We start from the raw sequence: 21,365 nt of genomic DNA, 5'->3' as shown, positions 1-21,365 counted from the left end.
GTTTACTCGGCCCTTGCCATGGTTCAATGAAGAGTGGAGTCAAAAACTGGACACTCAGTTCCGACAGGCACCATGAGTGCTCTGCTCGCCCTTTTGACATCTGTCGCCTGCATCTCCGCGGCCGCAGAACCCCACGCTGGGTTGAGAACGTGGGTGCGTTTCAGCAAACTGCCCAGTCCAGGTGACAAGGCTTTCCTCTACGATACCTTCCCCAAAGACTTTATCTGGGCGGTTGGCACAGCGGCGTACCCGGTGGAGGGCGCATTTGAGAAGGATGGGAAGGGACTCTCAATTTGGGACACTTTTACGCGCGGTGGGGCCCGGAAGTTCACCGGAGATGTGGGTAGTGACAGTTATCACAACATCCAGGCAGACATCCGAGCCATCAAGCAGCTTGGGGTCAGCCACTACAGGTTCTCCTTGTCCTGGTCCAGAATATTCCCGAACGGCACCCGTGGGAGCTATAACAGAATCGGTACAAACTATTACCGGATTCTGATCAAGAGGCTGAAGGGGGTCCGCGTGCAGCCGGTGGTCACGCTCTACCACTGGGACCTGCCCCAACACCTGCAGGAGACCCTCGGCGGGTGGAGTAATCCGGAGCTGGTGGAGATCTTCAAAGACTACGCCGACTTTTGTTTTCAGACTTTTGGGGATGACGTGAAGTACTGGATCACTATCGATAATCCGTTTGTGGTAGCGCGGCATGGGTACGGCACCGGGATGGTCGCTCCCGGGATAAAGAACGACCCTGATCTTCAGTTCCGGGTTGGACACAATCTCCTCAAGGTGGGTTAGGGACATGGGTTTATGAGAAAAAAGGTGTTTCAAATTTGACAGCTCCCCCTTATTAATATTAGTTTATATATAAATTGATAATTCTTAATTAATTTATATACAAATTAATAACAATAGTTACAATAAAGCTATGGTTACTGTCATAATCAAATAAATATTCTTCTTTCTTTCTCTTTAATATTGACAAATATTTCTCTGCAGTGATGTGATATGACAATTTCAAAAAGGAGAAAAAACAGTTTATTTTTTATATAGATAATTTTTTCTTTCTTTATGAATTGATCAACAGTTCAATTTCTCACAAAACATCAAATACTGTAGCCTTTGATATGACTTGTATGAAAATATGTGAAGTGTGCCCTATAGAGTATGAACCTTGCTTGTGTAAAGAATTAGAAAAAATATTATGTATATATTTTTAAATTGTGTAATAATACAAAAATACAAAAAAGATATATCAGTTAAGTAAGGGTATCTCAAAGCTCTTTCAAGGAGTCATTGAACACTTGTGGAACAGAATGAAATCAATGCTGGAGAATCCACATGGACTGCAAAACTCTTTTTTTTACTTTACCCCTTTTTTGTAGTTTACTGGTTTAATTTATAAGTTTCCATAAAGCAGCCTGTACTTATCTTACTTATCATAGTTACATCATGTTTCCTCCCCTTCTTCTCTATCTGACCATCTCTGTTCGTCTCCAGGCTCATGCAGCCGCCTGGCATCTCTACGACCGTCACTACCGTCCCCGGCAGCAGGGCAGACTGTCGATGGCTCTGGCCTCCCACTGGATCAAACCCAGGCGCCTCCGCATGGAGAGCCTCAGAGAGTGTCAGTGCTCCCTGGACCACGTCCTGGGCTGGTTTGCTCGACCGCTCTTTGTAGATGGAGACTACCCCCCCTGCATGAAGACCAGGCTGGGTTCACGCCTGCCCTCTTTCACTGAAGAGGAGAAGGAGCATGTGAAGGGGACGGCTGACTTCTTTGCCCTCTCTCATGGAGGGACTCTCAGCTTCCATCTCACCGACGACAGCCTCACGTTTGGCCAGCAAGAGGATCTGGATCTGAGGATGCTGCTCTACTGGGTCAATGCGGAGTACAACAGACCACCTATATTTGTCGTGCAGAGTGGCTGGTAGGTGTAGGTGCTGATTTGTTTGTGATCTTCTTGTTTGTTTTTCTGGTCATGACTGAAGCATGTTGTCTCTGCTGTTCCATACAGGTTCGTCGCTGGCACCACAAAGACTAGAGACCATTTACACATGTTCTACCTTAAGAGATTCATCTCAGAAGCTCTGAAATGTATGTAAAGGCAAAGTCTTAAATGTTCAAGTCACAAAACAACACTTATACTGGAGAAATTAATATTTTAAATCTTGGCTGTGCTTTTTTTCTGTGGCTTTGTCAGCAACCGTGATCGATGGAGTGAATGTGATCGGATACACAGCCTGGTCTCTGATAGATGGCTTTGAGTGGAACAGGGAATATTCTATACGACTAGGACTTTACTACGTTGACTTCAAAACTCTTAACTTGAAGAGGGAGCCAAAGACATCGGCCAAATTCTACAGGTACGTGTAACTCCATGGACTTAAGTGAATTTGATGTATGAAGTCTGGAAAATGCAGAGTCACAAATTCATATTCAGATGTGCAGATGCAGAGGTCTTCAATCTTGTGGCTACTGGTCCTGATTTATGCCAGGGCATATTTGCTGTGTAGAAGAATGAAGAACCTAATCAAAAGTTACCAAAACTTAAAAGTAAGAATAAAAGCTGAACCAGAATCCTTTATTTTGTGGATTTTTATTCATCACATTCTCCATCAAATGTCGTTCTTATAAATGTCTCTTATGTAACTGCAGCTGAGAAGTGGCCCAGTCAGATGTGAACTGATTGTAGGGTCTCAAAAATGCAGAGATCTCACTTTTTTTAGTATTTCCAAAACAGAAAAACAGATTTAAATTTCATTTTAATCCAATTAGACTCTAAACTTTTCACTTTATTAATGTGAAAAACACATTAACCCGTCAATACTGAAACTAAACATAGGCAGTTTAAATACACGGCACAACACACTGAACTACACTACACTGAACTGATCTTTTATTTGTTTGTTTTGTTTGTTTTGTTCTTGAAGAAATGTCATCCAGAAAAACGGGTTCCCTGAACTCCCAGAAAATAGACCTGTACAAGGGCTCTTCCCCTGTGATTTTGCCTGGGGGGTGTCTGCCAACTCCATACAGGTACATATATATGTGTATGTATGTAGTGAATGAAAAGTGGTGAGAGTATGTCCTCAACATTGGACACTTGAGGAAACATTGGCTGTTTATTAACTTTGGTGCAAAGTCTGAGTATAAACTTCAATATCTGGTGAAGTGTGAGCTTTCGTTGACTCTGCAGTAAAAGATGACAACATTCAGGGTGGTCTTTACATCCTGTATAGATATTTTCCAATTTTTTCTCTCCTTTGTGTCTAACTTTCATTACTTTTAGAGAACATTTTTGCATGGTGATCTAAAGTCTAGCCCAGAAACAGCCACACTGACAATGAATGATGTGATGAACCCTCTCTTAATCGTGAACCACAAAACCTCCCACCACCTCAAAGCCAAGCAACAAAGCTCCAACTGTCCTTATCTGTTTGCCCCATTTTGCCTTTATTTGCATTGGTGCTGTATTCAGTAAATGCAGTGAATGAGGGGGGTGGGGAATGTTTACACTGAACTCTTCCTTCTGCTTCTCTTATATCATAGGTGGAGACTGCACCAAGCCAGTTTGCAGACCACAACGTGTATCTGTGGAACATCTCCAATAACGGGGAGCTGATAAAGCTGGAGGGCTTCAATGCTCCACCTCTACGTCGGCACACGCATTGTGCTGATTACGCCACCATCAGACAACAGGTGATTAATGTAGAATATACAAAGACAGTAAGAGGTCATATCTTCCAGGTAACTCTGAAAGCCTGTTCACCTTTGACCTTAACTCTAGCCACAGGGTTACCCTTTCCCTTGTGCTGTATGTGTGTCCCTCTCCTCAGGTGGATCAAATCCAGAAGGTCGGGGTAAATCACTTCCACTTCTCCCTCAACTGGTCAGCTCTGGTGCCTACAGGCGACGTTGCTCACCCAAACACCACCCTGCTAGGCTACTACCGCTGTTTCACCCGTCAGCTGCTGCAGGCCAACGTCACGCCTGTCGTCACACTTTGGCATCACACACGTCAACGCAGCAGCCTGCCAGCCCCACTGGATGCTGACAACAAGTGGCTCAACAGGTTAGATACAGAGATGATTGTGATGATCAGAAACGATCATGTGCTTGATAAAACTACAACCTTGGAGTGTTAGAAAGACAACTGAATGTGACTTTTCTTTTTAGCAAGACTCCAGAGGCGTTTGCAGAGTATGCCAGGCTTTGCTACAGAGAGCTTGGTGCCCATGTGAAGATGTGGATCACCTTAAATGAGCCCAATGATGACAAGGTCACCTACCAGGAGGGGCATCAAATGCTGCGAGCACACGCTCTGGCTTGGCATGTTTATGACAGAGAGTTCAGACACGCACAGGGGGGACAGGTAGGTAACAGTGCTTAGACCGTTGGTGTCGTCTCAGAGCGTGGTCATTCAAATACCGTTAATATTTGTTCTTTTAAAAAATGTTTGCCAAGCATTAAAATAAATGTATAAGATATCTTTATATTGTGTCTCAGGTGTCCCTGACTTTGTACATGGACTGGGCAGAGCCGGCATCTTCATTCAGCCGTGAAGATGTGGAACCTGCGAAAAGAGCTTTGGACCTTAGAGTGGGCTGGTTTGCAGAGCCGGTCTTTGGCAGTGGGGATTATCCATCAGAGATGAGGAGCTGGCTGCGTCTGCTCAACTCTCTTGAGTAATCACATCTCATTCTTTGTATAAACTCACAGTTTGTCAACCTTCAAATCTGCATAAGTGTTATGTGTTAGGTCACGCTTAGGCAAGACAAGAAACAGTATAAAAGAAGGATTTGGTTTCTTTTAAATCAAGATCTGTCAATAAATAATTTAGTCTAAGTCAAAGCCACTACTTTTTACTTCTCAAATACTTCTCTTGTCTTCTATTTTGTCTCTTCTGTTTCTCTACAGCCTGCCAGTTTTCAATGAGGAGGATCGACAGCTGGTTCAAGGCACATACGACTTCTTTGGCATCAGTCATTTCAGTACTGATTTGGTGACACAAGCCAAAGAAGACTCGTAGGAAGATTTTTTATTTTTTATTTTGTTACAACCAAAAGTGTAAAAGCTGAAAATTTGGTCAGATTGAATGAGACCTGCAGTATTTGAGGACATGGGTTTACAACCAGCGAGGATAATACATGTTTTTAATTTTTAGTTTTCAGTTAATGTCAGACAACTTTTGCACCATCTCTGCAGGTACACCTACACACCGATGTTGGAGTTCCAGCGAATGTTTGACATCACATGGATCATGTCTCCACGGCCTGTGGTGCCCTGGGGTCTGAGGAAAGCTCTTAACTGGGTGAGACTGGAGCGTCTGAGTCAATGTTTGTGTAGGAGGCAAATTCAAGCTCTTCGTGTACTCAGATGTGATAAGAGATTTTAAAAGTGAACAGATATCATATGTCTTGCAAAAAGTGAAAGTTAGAAGGTTAGAGGGAGCAAAAGGCAAAGGCTTGAGGAAGAAACTGAGCATATTTATTCTTTTTGTTGACCTTCTACTACTATTACATTGTTGTCAAGTATATTTCTCCTTTCAGCTTATTGTCATGTCTGTTGTGCCAGGGTAATTTTGGTCAAGATTAAATCCTTTGCTGTCAAAAAATAGAGTATTCCTGTTTTTGTAGACAAGGTCAATTGGATCTAAATTTCAAAAAGGAGGGTAAAATCATGGTAATGGGTTGGACTGACATAAGACACGGGATTGATGACAAGTTTTTTTTACTGTACAGTTAAAATAACAGTGAAACCAGGTGTGGTCATTTTGACTCCAGAAGATGAAAAGGTGTACGGCACACAGCACATTAGGATGGTTAAACGTTGCTGGAGGTGATTGCCAAAGCTAAGCAGTCTAATTTGCTCTGTCTCCTGCTGTCTAAGGTGAAGGAACATTACTCTCATGTCCCGGTCTACGTCATGGCTAATGGGGTGCAGGAAGACCCAGCCCACTTCACAGACAATCTTAGAGTCTACTACTTATACAACTATATCAACGAGGCCTTGAAAGGTGAGACTAACCCCAAGAATAATTTTGCTCTTCTTTCATGTTTTAAAAGGTTTCTGTAAAATTTTTCTAATACTGTTATCAGTGCACATGTCTTCAGAGTGATCCTTCGGGAGTTGTTCTCCCTCCTGGCCTCAGCTGAGTTTAATTATTACACCGGTATTTGGGCTACTGACCCCTGAACAGTCAGCTGACTCTGAGCGCACACACAACAATATTAACACAAATACACACCTGACTACTGAGCCAAGGTTACTCACTTTCCACAAACCTGCCCATGGAAAGTTTATTGGATCACGAAACTTCCTGTCACTCTTGATGAGCTTGCAGTATCATAATGGTGGGTGTTGTAGTTAAAGCTATCACCACCAGGTGGCATCCAATCACAGAAAACAAGCTGTGTGTTTCTGGCATTAGATTCAAAAATAAAACTCAGTAAAGATTAAGTTCTGAATATTTATGGAAAAAAAAGTTTTTCAGAGAGCAGTACATGAAAAATACTTGAATGAATGCTTAAAATGTGACTTTTATTTAACCATAAATCTGTTCCTTTTTGTTTAGCTCTGCTGATATCAATGTGATATTCCTGTAGTTTTTTTTAAAGAATTGATATTATAAGATAAAAAGCAGTTTTAAAAAAACAAATTGAGGTGTAAAGTGGTCTTCTTATCTATGTTGTAATTTTAATTTAAAATAAATGCAACACCAGTCCATAGACATGTAAAGCTAATTGATTATATTGTTTATGTGCTCTTAGAGAAAAGTCTTCATTTGACTTATCCACCTGTTCCTTCCTCAGCATACATTCTGGACGGTGTGAACCTGAAGGGTTACTTCGCTTACGCTCTGAGCGACCACAGGGACCCAGGGTTTGGTTTGTATGGCCAGGTTGACGAAGAGGTCATTGACAAGGCTTCACTCGCCAATTATCGTAACATTATCCAGCACAACGGCTTCCCTGTCCCTGGACATGAGTCCCAGCAGTGTCCCAGCATGCCTCAGGGCTGCAGAGGCTGCCAGGTACTGGTCAAGAAGCCTGTGGTGGGCTTCCTGACTGTGGTGGGTTTAGGGGTGCTCATTACCCTGGGCCTGATTATCTATTACGCAGCCAAGAGACACAAAGAGTATTACTGATGGCTGAGACTTTGAGATTTTATCTTCTAAAATGACACTATAAAGAAAAAAGGGAGATCGTTATTTTGTGAAGTTCAGTGTAGTCCTTGAATTATTGCACTTCCTCAGACTTTTTAAATTGCTTTATTTTGAGTGTATCACTGTCACTATGTTATGAAGCTTTGGTGTACGTCTGTTGAAAATCTGAGTCCGCTTGTACAGGTAACAAAAACAAAAATACAGTGTTTGTGTTTCAAAGACTTAACTGAATGAGGACACCTCTGGATAGTAAACTTTACAGTTGGCGTCATGGTGGTATCTTCCTTTATGGTTAAACCCAACAAGTAAAAAGGCTGTTGTAAGCTCTTTTTTTCATCTGGTTTTATTCCTGCTAGTTTGTGCAGATTTGTGTCTTACTGACAATAAATTTGTCCACTATTTTTTTCCATGTCTCACATTTTGATCTGGGATACTTGAACAGTCCTGATTCAGGAACCATTCAGAAAGCACAGACTCTGACAATTTAATCCATAAATTGAATTTATTTGAAGAAATTTGTATCTCGTCCTAAAGCTACTCATAGTACAAATCCCTTAACTCCAACATCAAAACTGCTCTGTTTGGATAAAAGATTACACACCACTACAGTGAATATTTACAGACTGGGCTATAGTGCTGCAGTTTCGGGAAACAATCAACAGAAGAATCATCCTGTAGTATGCTGTGTCAATGCCTTGGAGTATGGGGGTACCTCTGAATGAAGTCTGCTGAAGTCTGAGAAAAATGAAGAAAATTGACCTATACTGACGTGCATTCAAAACATCATAGCATCCAAACCGTCCTCCATAAATTTCTTGTATATTGCCATGAACTTGGCAACGAAAGCCTCCAGGTGGTAAATAGCTTTGCTGCCTAACTGCAGTCTGTGTTCGTAATAGGCAGCCATGTGGGCTACCTCTGTCTTCAGCTGCCCATCACAGTTATTCAGCAACTCTGTGACCAGACCCTGTGAGAAGAAAAGACAAGGGAAACTACAAATCAATACTTTCATTATGACAGAGGATCACATAAACAGGGATGGATGAAGTATGGCAGCATTACCTTCATGATGATGTCAGGGGGGATGCAGTGAGTCAAGAGCTCGTACAGCCTGGCTCGAACCTCCAACAACCTGAAATAAAGATCAACTGTTAAATACCCAAACAAGTTGATTTTGTTTGATTGTAAATATCCTTTCTTAGCAGCTGATACCTCTGAGGGCTCTGCTGGCTGACGATAGCATTAGCGGTTTCCCGGAGATACACCTCCCAGTCTGTCTCTGGGACATCCTGATCTGCTGAGAATGGATACCTGAGAAAGATAAATTTATTATAATTCTGTGCTTGTCATCAGATTATCCTGAGAGGGGATGATAATTTGTTTTGTAACAACTTACTGCTGCACTCTGCAGGCCTCACACATCAACAGGGCTTTACGAAGGTTGCGGCCAGACTTCTCAGAGATTTTCTTGGCCAGTTCAGGTGGGAGGAGCAGACCCTCCTTTTTGCTGACTGCTGTCAGGACACTACAGACCTGAAAGACAGAAAAACAAAGAAACACAATACAAGTTATAGAACAGGTTTCAAGAATTCTACTATGGTACTCAATGCAGTCTGAACCACAGATTGGATACATCTTCTTGCCTCTTCTGTGCTTGGCAGAGGGACTCTGACAGCCAGACAACGGCTCCTTATTGGTCCAATAACTTTGGAGGTAGAGGTAGAGCAGAGGATGAGGCGGCAGGTGGCCATATATTTTTCCATTGTGCGGCGCAAAGCGTGCTGGGCGTCTTTTGTGAGTCTGTCCACCTCTGTGAGCAACACAACTGAGAACAGAAGATTGCCAATTACTACAAAAGTCACAGCCTGATATGACAACAGGGCGGCATCTGAGGGCACTAGTGCATTGACATAAGAGTATGTAAACACTATTTTTCTAAAGCATGAACTGACTCTTTCCTACCTTTGAAGTCCCTCTGGGTGCTTGACTGGATCTGCTGGGACTGAGCCACAGTCTTGATCAGCTCTTGAATCACAACACGGTCCTGGGTCCCAGCATCACTTTGCAACAAAGACAACACCACTAGTTAGCTACAACTAAAGTCAGACGTGCTGTCATATTAAATTTAACATTGTTTTACAGTAAAATATGAAGATATCAAAATGTCTCAATTATGAATACTTTTTGTGTAAATCTGGACTGCTAGGTAAACCCAATCTGCTGCTGTCCAGTAGTAAATGAAGTGAAATACTCAAACACAGGTACCTCCAAACTACAGTTAGGTAGCAGTTATTTACCTTGGGTTGACTTCCAAGTGGTAGTTACTGGCTATTGTATTAATCTCTATTTTCTTCTTGGAGGGAGCCTGAAGAAGAGAAACCCAGAGACACTCTGATGATGAATTCACGGACACAAGACAAAGAGAAGATGTCAATAAAAACTGCGAAACAGTGATATATATTGCATGTGTGTTTTGCACTCTGGCAGGGATTCTTATGAGTGAATATTTCATGATTTGTTTCCTCACCACAACTGTTTGATGCTCTATGCGGAGCTTCTCCACCCCGGCCCCATATAGCTCCCTCAGGAGACACATAATGCGGGTCTTCTTCCCAGCGCCTGAAGGACCGTACACCAACAGGTGAGGGAAGTCTCCACATTGAACCTGAAACAGACAATTACAAAGGGTTTGTGTCTTTTTTCTTAACACTTACTGTAAGTCTTTTAAGAAAGTGACACACTCAAACATGACATAAAGAGGTTTCTGTCCTCTGAGATTAAAATACACTGGATGTCAATCAGGGACAAGATCAGCTTTTGCTTCCTGACCCTGTATATGAGTAGGGTTTCACCTCAACCTCTTGGCTTTTAAAAGCAAATGTGTGTAAAACAATGCTAGTTGCCAGCAAAAAAGAGTCTCCACCACAGGCAGGTTGGTTAAATATGGGAAATTAAACTTTTTGTTATTGGAAATTAATTAATTAATGTTCGCTTTGAGACACAAAGGTGACAAATCAGATTAATGGTGGAGAGGATGGATTGAGTTTCTTAACCCAGATAGAATAGGCACAGACATTTAGATTTTAATGTTACTCCCTTTGTTCTATGCCGCCCTCGGACTGTTACTTCTATTTTGTACTAAAGCAAGTACCTAGTTTATGACTTTTGAGGAAAAAAAACTATATACTACAACATGCTTTGTAAATGTTGACTTAAAATTGAGGTGGATAGAAAGATAGAAAGATAGATAGAAAGATAGATGCAAAAATACGTAGCTTTTTGTTGGTTAGGTACAGTGAACTACAACAGTTATTTGACATTATAAAAACACTGCTCCAACAGAAAACTTGTTCTTTCCGGGTTGCTCTCAAAAACATATTCGACAATTCAACTGTTCATTTCGCTACAAAACAATCACCACACGACTCCAATATAGACTACCCACTCTTAAGTTGTATCAATATTGACATTCATGCAGCTATTGGACACGATGCTAATGATAACTTAGCCTGTAAACAATCTCTATACAATAGTTTCTCTCACCAGGTTTTTTAGTTGGGTCGCCTGATCTTTGTGATAGTCAAGTTTCCCGAGGGAGGTCGGTCGATATTTGTCCACCCACAAGCTCATTCTGTGATAGTTTTAGTAACTTGTTAGTGTCCGAGTTGACAATAATAAGGAAGATTTTCAGCAGCGCGAGATTCTCCCGCGAAATATTTCCCCCCACACTGCTGTTTCCGGTTTTGCTACGGCAAGAGGAATAGGTCAAAAGTGTAGGCGAGGGGCTTCTTTCCTAATGAAATCCGCAAAAAAATGTGAGTACATTTTCCTCCTTGTGTATTGTTTAATGGTCGAAATGCATCGCTAAACTAGGACAGTTACATCAGTTTTCTGTTTGAAATTTTATCTTAACACTCTTGTAGCTACTAGCTTGCTAGCTATCTGAAGTAATAGCTTAATTTCAACATACCCACTTGATTCCCATGGTATGCAGTAATATGTTAAAAAACCCTTTGTATTTTGTGGCACTCAGTTGCCACAACAAAATTAATTTTTAAGTAAATGTTTTTAATGTTTACTCAGTTCTTACACTTGAAAGTAATTAACCTTGCTCAAATTATGAACATCTTGCTATTGGTTTCTTTTACTGTGAATATTTAAAGATGTTCAATCAGTTAAGTTATTTAACTATATTATGAACTCAAAATGTGACAACTGATTGCCTCAATTTGAGTTCTGCTTGCTTATCTGGCTTTACAGTGAAAGGTTATGCCAACAGAGTTTAATCCTTGTGAACAACATGCAGGAGACTGAACAAAAAAAAAAAAAAAAAACGAGATTTGTGTACATACAGGCAAACGCTTAGTTGTGGACAAAATTTTAAACAGGATATCAGCTGTCATTATTTTCTCATTGAGGACTTAAGTCTGTAACCTGTAAGAGATTCCTTGGATAGATTGCAACTTTTCTTTGTTGTGTCAGATTTTTTAGAGTTTACACTGAAGACAGTGTGAGGCTATATAGAAACAGTCTGGTACCATGAAGGAATGTAAGCTTGATAATCTCATGGAACAAAAACAAAAGCTTACAGTGTCACCATGCTGTCCAAGGCTTATCAAGTGAAGTGTTGTTTTTTGGAAAAGGGACCTGCCAAATGCCTTCTATGAACAGTCTGACTCACCTTTTAACAAACTACGCATACATTTTTTTTTAAGTCAACACATGGTCAATTTAGGTTAGTGTAAAAACATTAAAGAGACAGTTACTTGTCTCTGGCTTCACACATCCCTCCCCCTGAGCAAAAATGGACAGAAATTTAATCTCATGTGTCTTGTTTTGCCATGTTGGAGTTGGAAGGTACATATTTTTCCTATCTTATCTGACTAAATGCGTATGACTATTTGTTGTCAAAATCAGTTTAGGGTTCATATTTTACAGGATTATTATACAGAATGTACAGTACACCTTGTGAAGACAAGCTGTTTTGAGGAGCTCAGTGAGGACCGATATGCATACCTCTGCTAGTTTTCTTTTTTCTCCTCAGAAGGTTGTTGCAGTTAAATCACACTAATAACTAAACATAGCATTTATTATACTGTCTGTCATTCTCTTCTGTAATTAGTCTATCATGAGTCTTCTGTATCAACATGTCAAATCCCCTAATGTCTTCCTTTTCCTACACCTCTCTTCAGCCTGACCCAGGTAACTATACCTCTGTATGACAGGAATGTTATATGTGGAGGAGCAAGTCTCTGCAGGTTGGTGATGCCTGTATGAAATATGTGTTCAGGCTTAATTGAAATGCATACATCATCACTGTGATGTTGGACAGAGAAGCAGCTGGAGCCTGTGGGGGCCATCAACCAAGATTTTTCAAATCCATTCAAACAAGGCAGCTAATGAAGTTCATTCATAAGAATCAAATGTACTCATGAGTGAGTATTCTCTATTTTTAATTAGTCATGTCATACTTCTGTATTATGTTCTTTTAACAGTACTTATTAGTTTATGGTAGAAGAATGGTAGAAGAATGGTATTAAAGGGTTAGTCCACTCAAAAACAGAAGAATTTTAATTGGCATTTACATTTCATGTGGCATGTTTTTAATCTGTAATTTTGTAAAACACTGATAGATTAAAAAACACTCTCTCCGCCACCCACCCTCCACTTTGACCAGATCTCTTCTCCCCAAGACCTTGAGGGTCAAACAGGTCCCAACAAGCAGAACCAGCCTCAAAGCTAACATACAAATTGCCAGTCTTCACTCCTGACCAAAGACATTCCCTACAAAAACATGAAATTCTGTGTTTGCTGGCCAACCTGAGGAATTCCACAGCACATTGTCAACTTTTTGAGCACCACAAGTTTTTTTTTTTCGTCGATCAAGCCTTACAGATTTTCTCTTGTAGGAAAAGTATAAACTCAAGGCGATTACACAGCATTACCTCATGTGTAGTCGAAGAATGTGCATCTGGAGAAAAAAACCTTCCCCTCAAGCCATAATATTAAGCTATGAGTCAAGAAAGAGGCACAGGGGTGTTGAGGAAGGTGCATTGTGGACCCCAAGCCTTTAAATCAATGTCAGTTTGTCCAGGTCCAATGCACTCACAGCTCCCTAACAAGTTTGATCATTTCCACCACATTTTTTTAAAGTGACAAACAATGTTTTTCCTCTCTAGCTCATGCTTTAACTCTCATGCATAACAACACTCACACCTTTGACACACACTTACACAAGTAGCTCAAACACCTGCCTGTGGACTTCGCTGTCTTCTTGCTGAGGTAATGTAGGAGGGAATAGCATTCCTCAACCTTTTCTTTTTCTCTCCTCCCCTCTCAGCATTTCATTTCTGTTCAGAAGTAAACCCACGCTGCCTGTAAAATTAGCCCCATGCTGCCTGGAAAAAAGGAGAAGGATACCTGTTTTACCTCTCGGTGCTCTAAACTGCCGCCTCTTATGCATTCTTGGACCACACTACCTCTTCAATGGCACAGACACATCTGGTATGTTTTGAAATTGAGTCATGTTGATCCTTCGAAAGCAGCATTAGATGCAGGTGTTAGAGCTACAAACGCTCCTACATGGATATTGGTGATAATTTGACAACGTTAAGAAGATTTTAAAACTATTTTGCAGTTATTCACGCACATGCAGTTTTTTTCTTGATGTCACAGGATTTTGGCCTAGTTTTGAGATCACTTTGTGTGTGAAAGACAAAGAAACCATGCAAGGCAAGGAAAGGGTGTGTTGACTGAAGCCAAAAATATCCACCAGGAAAAACACAGAGTAAAATGGTGTTTTTTTTTTGTGAGAAAAAAGTCTCACAGTTACCCAATGCTGTGCTGTTAGATTTGTTTCTGACTAACTTTGTTGACTCTGGCACGGACCAGCTCCATGTGTGAATGTTTTGGCCTTTAGTAGCCTATTCAATGCAACACTTCTATTTCTATTATAAGAGGTCAGAGGGTAAATAAGAGAGTATGTGTAAGTGATGTGTAAGGGGCTGAATATAGAGATTGATTTGCTGTTTGCTTTTATGGATAAACCTGCCTACGCAGTAGCAACCTGTGAGCAAATCCAGACTTGAATAAAGACACATTCATTCATTCAGAAAGACAAATAACATGTTTGTATTTTAATCTTCACACATGTCAAGATGAATCAATTTGCCAAATTTGACACACCGCCTCTTTTTCCTCTTCTCTCAGGTGTCGAAGGAATGCCGTGGGAACTGTGCATGAACATCACCCTTTGAATCTATATTTTTATCAACTGTATGTCCACTGACTTTCATCAGAGTTGCTTTATTTAACTACTGTTCTAATTAATGTAAAAGAACCAAAACAGGTGAGGACAGGCTCCTGGGTAATGAACGAAGGTCCAGGCACAGCTCTGGCTGTTCAGCAGCAGTTTAACAGGCTCATGAACCCTCAGGCTGTGGGTGTCTCTTTGAGTGACCTGCATGGTCAAGTTCCCCTCCTGACTTAAACCGAGACCATGTCTGAACCTGCTCCCCTGCTGCACTCTGCTCTAGTTCCTGTGGTCAGCCATGCTCACAGACTGATCGTGCTGAAGATGGACGCCAGCCCCTCGTGTGATTCAGAGAAGCTTGACATACAGGATGGACACTGCAAAGGTAGCCAGAGTCCAGAATCAGCTCCTGGATCTGATCAGGATATGAAGGTTTCAGACTTGGATTGTCAAGCTGCTTTTCAAAGAAATTCTCAAGAAGAGGGACAGTATCTAGAGCCCTGTGGAGCCATGCTACCTCAGCAGCAAGAGGAGACATCAGTCACCTCTGATGAGCTTTATTCTACCTTTTCAGCAGCCCAGGATAAAAATAGCTGCAGTCAACTTCCAGTGTCTGTGAACACAACAGAGGACTCCTCTTCGGACCTGCTAAGAATAGTAAAACACAAACCAAGTGCCATTGTTTTCAGAGATTATGACTACAGCCATGAAAACCAAGTGGCCTCAAATGACTGCTCCAGTGCCGGGGAGTCGTCCTCGTCCTCGTCCACAACTGAAGAGGGAGATGATGATGATTTTCCTGAGACCTCACAATATAAGGAATTCCTTGTCAGCCGTCGCCGTAGAAACTTGAGCAGGAGCAGGAAGTGCCTGAGGAAAAGACAGGATGCCCAGCCTAGCAGCTCCGCATCAAGGGTGCAAAAACACAGCAAGAAGGATAAACCTGAGTTCACAGGTAGCCAGGAAGAGGAGGATAGACGGCAGAGCAGAGGACAGCAGGTAAGAAAAACACGTTAAGGACAAGAAGAGAGATTATCAAGACAAAGATATTTAAATCTAGAGTTCATGTCAGAGGAAACACCACAGGGGCTGCTTTCTTATTTTACTCAACTGCTGACAGACCTTTTACACAGCAGACACTTTCATTGTTGTGGTGTGACAGACTGTCAAGGATGTAAAGAGTCTTTTAAAGAAAATTGGTATTGTACTGGCTAAATCCAGATACAGTTGTTGAATCTGACATCATACACATCTAGAGTCCAAATGTAACTAATACTTTGTCCACAAGGGGGCACCAAAATCCACATAAAAAGAAACAGAAAGATCCTCAAAGTCACTTTGGATTAAAATATCATAAAAGCCATTTGGTGAAATAAACTAAGAGGACATCATCTGTCATTTTCACACCATAACATCCACTGTATCTAAAGTGTCACAGTGTGTATGCAGCAATTCAACCCTTACAGTTACCTTCACACCATGGTTTCCTGTGACAGTGTTGAGGCCCCCATTGGACTCTGTCTCCAATGTCCCAAAAAGTACACACAGATACGGACCGTACAGTTTTAAGATCCCTAAAACAACCCACCCTGGTAGATCTAAAAGGATACCAGGTCAAAATGACCCCAAACAGCATGTAGGGACAAAGTGAAGTTTATTTCAAACAAACTAAAAGTTTAAACTTGAACGATTTCTCTAAGGGTAATTCTGAATATTTGCATCAGTATCATCCAAAACTCTCTTAAAAAAGTTGAACATAACAAACTGGAGATCTTATCCAAATCATAGAAGGTTCAGGCTGATTTTTGTTTGTATGTCCTGAACGCCTGGTTACTTTAGAATTAAATGGGTCTTAAACCCTGAAACTGGTGCAGCTTAGTGGAATTTAGACACCATTCACTTTTAGTATTTTCATCTGTGCTTTGCTGCTGAGACACGTTAAGCTCTGAGCAATGCATCGCTTTATATTTCAACTACACTTTTAACTGTGCTCTCAGCTCTACCCCTGACAGTTTACAGGATTACAGATATGAAGATGATGCTGTTCCACTAAAGAGTTTTTTTCTCTCACGCAAATTATTTGATTACAGTCCAAATATTTTATAATTGGAAAACAGAAGAAAAACTTTTAAAAAATCTGTTTGATGTATTTCAGATCTGTTTGGTGTAAGTGTTTTTTTTCTGTCCTCTCAACTCAGTCATAGAATTTCTCGGATTTATTTTGGACACAGGTTGGCAGCAGCCAGGCTTAAGTATATTGATTAAAATAACTCAAGCTTAATCTGCCAGAACAGGTAAAGCACCCTATTTGTACTGTATTGCATTGTTCAGGTGCCATTTCATGTACAAGCAATAAAAAAGAATGTCTGACTAAATAGAATAGAATAGAATAGAATAGAATAGAATAGAATAGAATAGAATAGAATAGAAGTACTTTATTGATCCCAAACTGGGAAATTATGGTGATGCAACAGCAGTTATTATCATCACATCCAGTTGAACAACAAAATATATACATGAACAAGTACTCAAAATAAAAACTAGTTGGATCATAAAAAATATAAATACACCAGGATTAAGTTAACATACCTGCTGGTTTTGAAATGAGAAATAAATACAACAATAATGCAAAAATGAAAAAACAAATCAAACATGAAACAGAAGCTTTTCAGCAGAGCAACTACTTTGACTGATACTTTAAGTACATACAGTATTAACATACATTTACCCTGAAATCATTTTGAATATAGGACCACACTGGTGTATTTTTACACATTATTCACAGCATCTGTAGGAACAAACCTTCTTTAACCACTAGAGGGCAGCAAGCTGCTTTAAAATGGTTAATTGTTCTGGTATTTTTTTTAAACTGAGGCTGCAGTGTTAGTAGTGAAAATGAGTGTACTTTTACACATAACTTCTGATTTGTAAACAAAGGTGATTGCATCTACAGATGCATATATGTATGATTTTAGCATGTAGTATGAGGCACATGTGTGTCAGTTTTATCTTCTTAACTTATTCTCAGTGTTCACTAAAGTGGCTAATATTTGTCATAAAATTTTGAATAGCAATACTTTCATATAAATACTTAAAATACAAAGAATCTTTGGCTGGTAGAATCTAAATTATAAATTCTGTTTTTCCTCCTGGCTTGGCATCTCCCAGCATACACTGCACCACTGAGTATCTTTAGTGAGAGCATGCCCCTGACTGCGTTCTCACACCTGTCATAGCAGCCCTCAGTCGTTGGCACGTTCTTATAACAGTCCTCTGGCACACCAGGACCTGCTCTGCCCTCTTGGACTGAAATGAAAGGATTTGTTCTCCCTGCGTCCTTTTCGTTGCGTTGTTCCCTGAGTTTGACCGAGGAGCTTTTAAAGTCACTTATTGACGGGCTGTGGCCAGTGCTCATTTGAATACCTGTTAAGTCAAAGTGGCCTCATTGTGGCTCTGCATTCCTGGAATATCTTGGAACATGCTGTTTCGTCACACTCTTCAATGTGGGTTGCAACTTTGCCAAATGAAATTATCTGCGGACTTCAGAGTACCAAACGAATTATCAAGCTACTTTGCAAGTGAAAAAGGTCTCACAGGCTTGACTTGAACATTTGTGTCTGCTAAGACAGCATTTTTCTATCATCTCTTTACAGGTATTCAGACGTCACTATCTCAACCAATGTTTTTTATAGCAACCTCAGTATTTTCAAGGTTTCACTGCAGGAAATCAGGCACAAGTGCTGCCAACAACAGTGTTAAATTCCAGCGGTACATTCAGAAAAATGCTGTTTGCTGTTATGTTTTTTTTTTTTTTTTTTTTTTTTTTAGAAAATTAGCTGAATAGATTGTTGTGAAGATGCTGCTGCTTGTTTTGATGAAATTTAAGTTACAGTAAATGCCCTATGGTTTAAAAAGGGAGATCATCTCAAGAGATTTCCTGTTGTTCTTAAAAAATTAAATCCCGTCAAATGTGTTCTGAATGTGGAGGGACACACTTTGCCATTAAAAAAAGAGTAAAATACTAAAAAGGGAACTGGTGACATGCTACATGAGGCTTCTTTTTCGACTATTGCTTTAAAAAAGAAAATTCACTGCTGTACAGGGATGGATGATGTGTCTGTTTTGAGCTTACAGCTGCTATCCACTTCTCTCAAAGGGGACGAAATTCTCCTGTTAGGATCTGATGGGAAATACAAAACCTCACTGTTATAATGATTATTCACTGATGATGTTTGATAGAGTTACAGAACATAAAGTAAAGGGTATCTGCAGCTGAACCAGAGCACTCTAATGCACATCTTTACTAATTCATGCTTTAACATACACGTCAGGATAATAGCTGCATTGGCTTTACCAGACACTTCAGAACAATAGGCTAATGAAGAGCTCTTGTATCAGTGTAGTGATGCATTAAGAGCTCTTTCCTCTGTAAATACTCTGACAGATGCCCATTAACTTTTCATGAACTTTGAGAGCAACTTGCTGGAAGAAGCAAGTGTGTGCCAACATGTGTCTGTGCAGTGGTGTGTTCTTGTTTGCAGTCACTCATGCCACTAAAAAGCCTCCCTCCATGTGTTCTCCCCTCACCCCGAATCTGTCCCCCTCAGTGAGGGTAAAAATAGCACCCTGCTGCACACAGACAGTCTTCTGTGTTCCTGTGTGTAGGAATCTGGAGATGTGGGGGCTGCAGCACACAGGAAATGGCTTTACCGCCAGAGCCGTTACTGCAGATATTTTTTAAAACGGTCAACATGATGGCTTTGGAAATGGGCGTGGGCAGAAGGGTGTGTTTGTGTGTGAGTGGGTGGGAAGGCGTGGGCATGCTTTTGTCCATGCATGTATGTGTGTGTGAGTGAGGGGGCTGTTTTGGGACATCAGGCTCCTCAAAGGGGCCCTATGTGCTACTATCAGCCTCTGGGACTCTGGGATTGGCAACGGAGCCCAGAAACAAAGCAGTTTGTTCATTTCCTGGAAGGCCAGTGAACAAGTGTCTCAGTCAGAGTCCATGACCAATGGGTGGAGAGGGAAAGGGAGGGAAAGCGAGGGTTTTGGTATGTGCATGTGTTCTGTGTGGAGTGGACTGATATCAAAAACATGATTACATAATGGAATCAGTCCCATGGCTGTTTTTCTATGGTTTATTCAGCATCAACATCTTTGTTTTTGGCTTTAGCTTTTGTCTACTACTGAAGACTTGCTCTATGATGATCCCACCAATTAAGTGTCACCTCCTACACAGCACAAGGTACACTGTGTGTCACCACTCTTGCTGAAAAGAGTAATAATGATATGCAAAGGAGCCCTGACGCAGGGAAGGATGGAGTAGGTGGAGGAAGAATAGCAAATGAAGACCTAAAGTACAGTGCTGTTCTTATACAGTGCTACAGTTTCATTTAGCTGACGCTTTTATCCAAAGCGATGTACAACACAAGCAAGAATTTAGACAGAAGAAAAACCAAGTTAGTGTGACAAAGGTGCTGCCATTGAGTGCGGGATTTTTTTTGTTTGTTTTTTACTGATGTAGAATAATCTAGCCAACTAACCAAAATCAATGGCTGAAACAATACACTTCAACCTTTAACAAAATTCAGTAATTAGTGCTGAACATTTACTAAGACCTAGGTCTGAGACCTTCTGACTCATTCTACCCCTGAGGATAAAGAGAAGAAGGGTCAGATAAAGTGCTTAAGTGTTCCCTGAACAGATGAGTTTTCAGACATGGCTTAAAAGTAGAAAGGGACTTTGCAGATTGTAAAGAGTAATTCATTCCACCATTTGGCCACAACAGAGGAGAAGAGTCTGGCTAGAGATTTGGAGCCACATTGGGCTGGGAGCACCAGGAGTCTTTCACAAGCAGAGGAGGCCTGCAAGGAGGGAGGGAGTCACAGTAGCTTTAGTTACATGTTTATGTGTGTGTGTTTTCAGGCTGCTGCGTATGACTCCATGACCCTGATGATGAAAAAGTTGGATCACCTGAGTGATGGGATCCATGATGTCCAGAGTGCTAATCGCTGCTGCTCAGATGTAGTGAGCACTGAGAGGGAGCAGAAGAGCCTCAAGGTAAGTGAAGAGCAGATAATCTAAGTGAAGCCTGTTTTACCTTGTTTGAAAGTGAAGCTATAATGAATCAAAAAGAATTAATAATACATTTAAATTTCCAGTATGAAAACTTTTCAGATACCAAGAAACCAATAAATCTCAAAGAAAACTTAATTAGCTCCTTTATTACTTCCCCATATTTTAAACATGGATATAAAGTAAAAATGCTGGATGCTACGACTAAACGTGTGCAGGTTCTTAAACTGCTACAAGTGCACGTGTTGTAGAAATCCCTGAATCTGTCTGTAAACTGCTCAATCAGTCTGGTCTAGAAACAGCACAAGATTTTCATGAGACCCAGTGACACAGTGGAGGGGTGAGCCTTAAACACCAAAGTCTGTCCATAGCTGCACCCCCAACAGGCTTCCAGAGGGCTGGCCAATCAGAGAGAACAAGGTTTGTGTGGTGGGGACCCTAAAGAGACAGCAGCTAAAACAAATCATTTCAGACACAGGCTGAAATAAAAGTTCCCTAAAACACCTGTGTGAAGAAAACAGTGATTTCTTTTGAGCTGAAGATCATTTCAAGCTACTACAGAGCTACCAGAAGAAGTTATATTTTGTTCTCTGTTAAAAAGACGGTAGTGCCAGCAGTAGAATTTATTAAAAGAATTTAAACAATAGATGAAATTTTAACTTGATTATGAATAAAACTAAAAATGTATCAAGGATTGAACATTTTGTTTATGTAACTAAAGCAAAGTGGTTTTTACAGCATTGTTTTTCATATTTTTCTGTACTGTTCACGATACCATTTGTGACCACACACACTCAAGCTGCATTAACCGTTGAGTCATCATAGAGTGCACCACACGCATGTTGGGGAGCATACTCAGGGGAATGTGT

At 40.8% G+C, this 21,365-nt stretch overlaps 3 protein-coding genes across 3 annotated transcripts in view; 2 read left to right on the top strand and 1 right to left on the bottom strand.

The window, feature by feature from the left end:
* On the top strand, nucleotides 1-7,588 carry kl (klotho). Its single transcript, XM_074672887.1, has 13 exons — nucleotides 1-789; nucleotides 1,501-1,931; nucleotides 2,019-2,098; nucleotides 2,205-2,367; nucleotides 2,935-3,040; nucleotides 3,554-3,703; nucleotides 3,841-4,076; nucleotides 4,181-4,376; nucleotides 4,511-4,689; nucleotides 4,922-5,029; nucleotides 5,210-5,315; nucleotides 5,894-6,020; nucleotides 6,817-7,588. The coding sequence occupies exons 1-13, from the start codon at nucleotides 73-75 to the stop codon at nucleotides 7,149-7,151; spliced, it is 2,934 nt and encodes a 977-aa protein (XP_074528988.1). The 5' UTR covers nucleotides 1-72; the 3' UTR covers nucleotides 7,152-7,588.
* A 108-nt stretch (nucleotides 7,589-7,696) lies between these two features.
* On the bottom strand, nucleotides 7,697-10,944 carry rfc3 (replication factor C (activator 1) 3). The gene is made up of 9 exons (XM_074672888.1): nucleotides 10,713-10,944; nucleotides 9,697-9,834; nucleotides 9,467-9,534; nucleotides 9,132-9,229; nucleotides 8,813-8,994; nucleotides 8,566-8,702; nucleotides 8,382-8,480; nucleotides 8,232-8,301; nucleotides 7,697-8,136 (listed from the first exon to the last, which is right to left on the bottom strand). Exons 1-9 carry the CDS (start codon nucleotides 10,797-10,799, stop codon nucleotides 7,945-7,947), a joined length of 1,071 nt encoding a protein of 356 aa, XP_074528989.1. The 5' UTR covers nucleotides 10,800-10,944; the 3' UTR covers nucleotides 7,697-7,944.
* A 2,565-nt stretch (nucleotides 10,945-13,509) lies between these two features.
* Nucleotides 13,510-21,365, top strand: part of stard13a (StAR related lipid transfer domain containing 13a) — a 57,723-nt gene continuing 49,867 nt past the window's right edge. Inside the window, exons 1-3 of the mRNA XM_074672098.1 lie at nucleotides 13,510-13,673; nucleotides 14,379-15,420; nucleotides 20,347-20,481. Of these exons, the coding sequence (XP_074528199.1) occupies nucleotides 14,668-15,420; nucleotides 20,347-20,481 (888 nt within the window). The 5' untranslated portion in view covers nucleotides 13,510-13,673; nucleotides 14,379-14,667. The remainder of the gene's footprint in view (nucleotides 13,674-14,378; nucleotides 15,421-20,346; nucleotides 20,482-21,365) is intronic.

The sequence above is a fragment of the Halichoeres trimaculatus genome, unplaced genomic scaffold (genome assembly GCF_033239565.1).
Source record: "Halichoeres trimaculatus isolate MK-OKI-2021-1 unplaced genomic scaffold, fHalTri1.1 fHalTri1_scaffold_6, whole genome shotgun sequence".
Classification (NCBI taxonomy): domain Eukaryota; kingdom Metazoa; phylum Chordata; class Actinopteri; order Labriformes; family Labridae; genus Halichoeres; species Halichoeres trimaculatus.
Note: the sequence above shows the minus strand (reverse complement) of the source record. Positions and strands in the feature narration are given on the sequence as shown.

Bases quoted from the DNA above. Each gene is read 5' to 3' on its own strand.
- rfc3 (XM_074672888.1), bottom strand. From the start codon at position 10,799: ATGAGCTTGTGGGTGGACAAATATCGACCGACCTCCCTCGGGAAACTT. The intron at 9,230-9,466 runs GTAAATAACTGC...TTTGTTGCAAAG, and splicing joins CACTTGGAAGTCAACCCAAG to TGATGCTGGGACCCAGGACC. The intron at 8,703-8,812 runs GCAAGAAGATGT...TCTGTCTTTCAG, and splicing joins CTCTGCCAAGCACAGAAGAG to GTCTGTAGTGTCCTGACAGC.
- kl (XM_074672887.1), top strand. From the start codon at position 73: ATGAGTGCTCTGCTCGCCCTTTTGACATCTGTCGCCTGCATCTCCGCG. The intron at 3,704-3,840 runs GTGATTAATGTA...CCCTCTCCTCAG, and splicing joins ACGCCACCATCAGACAACAG to GTGGATCAAATCCAGAAGGT. The intron at 4,377-4,510 runs GTAGGTAACAGT...ATTGTGTCTCAG, and splicing joins GACACGCACAGGGGGGACAG to GTGTCCCTGACTTTGTACAT.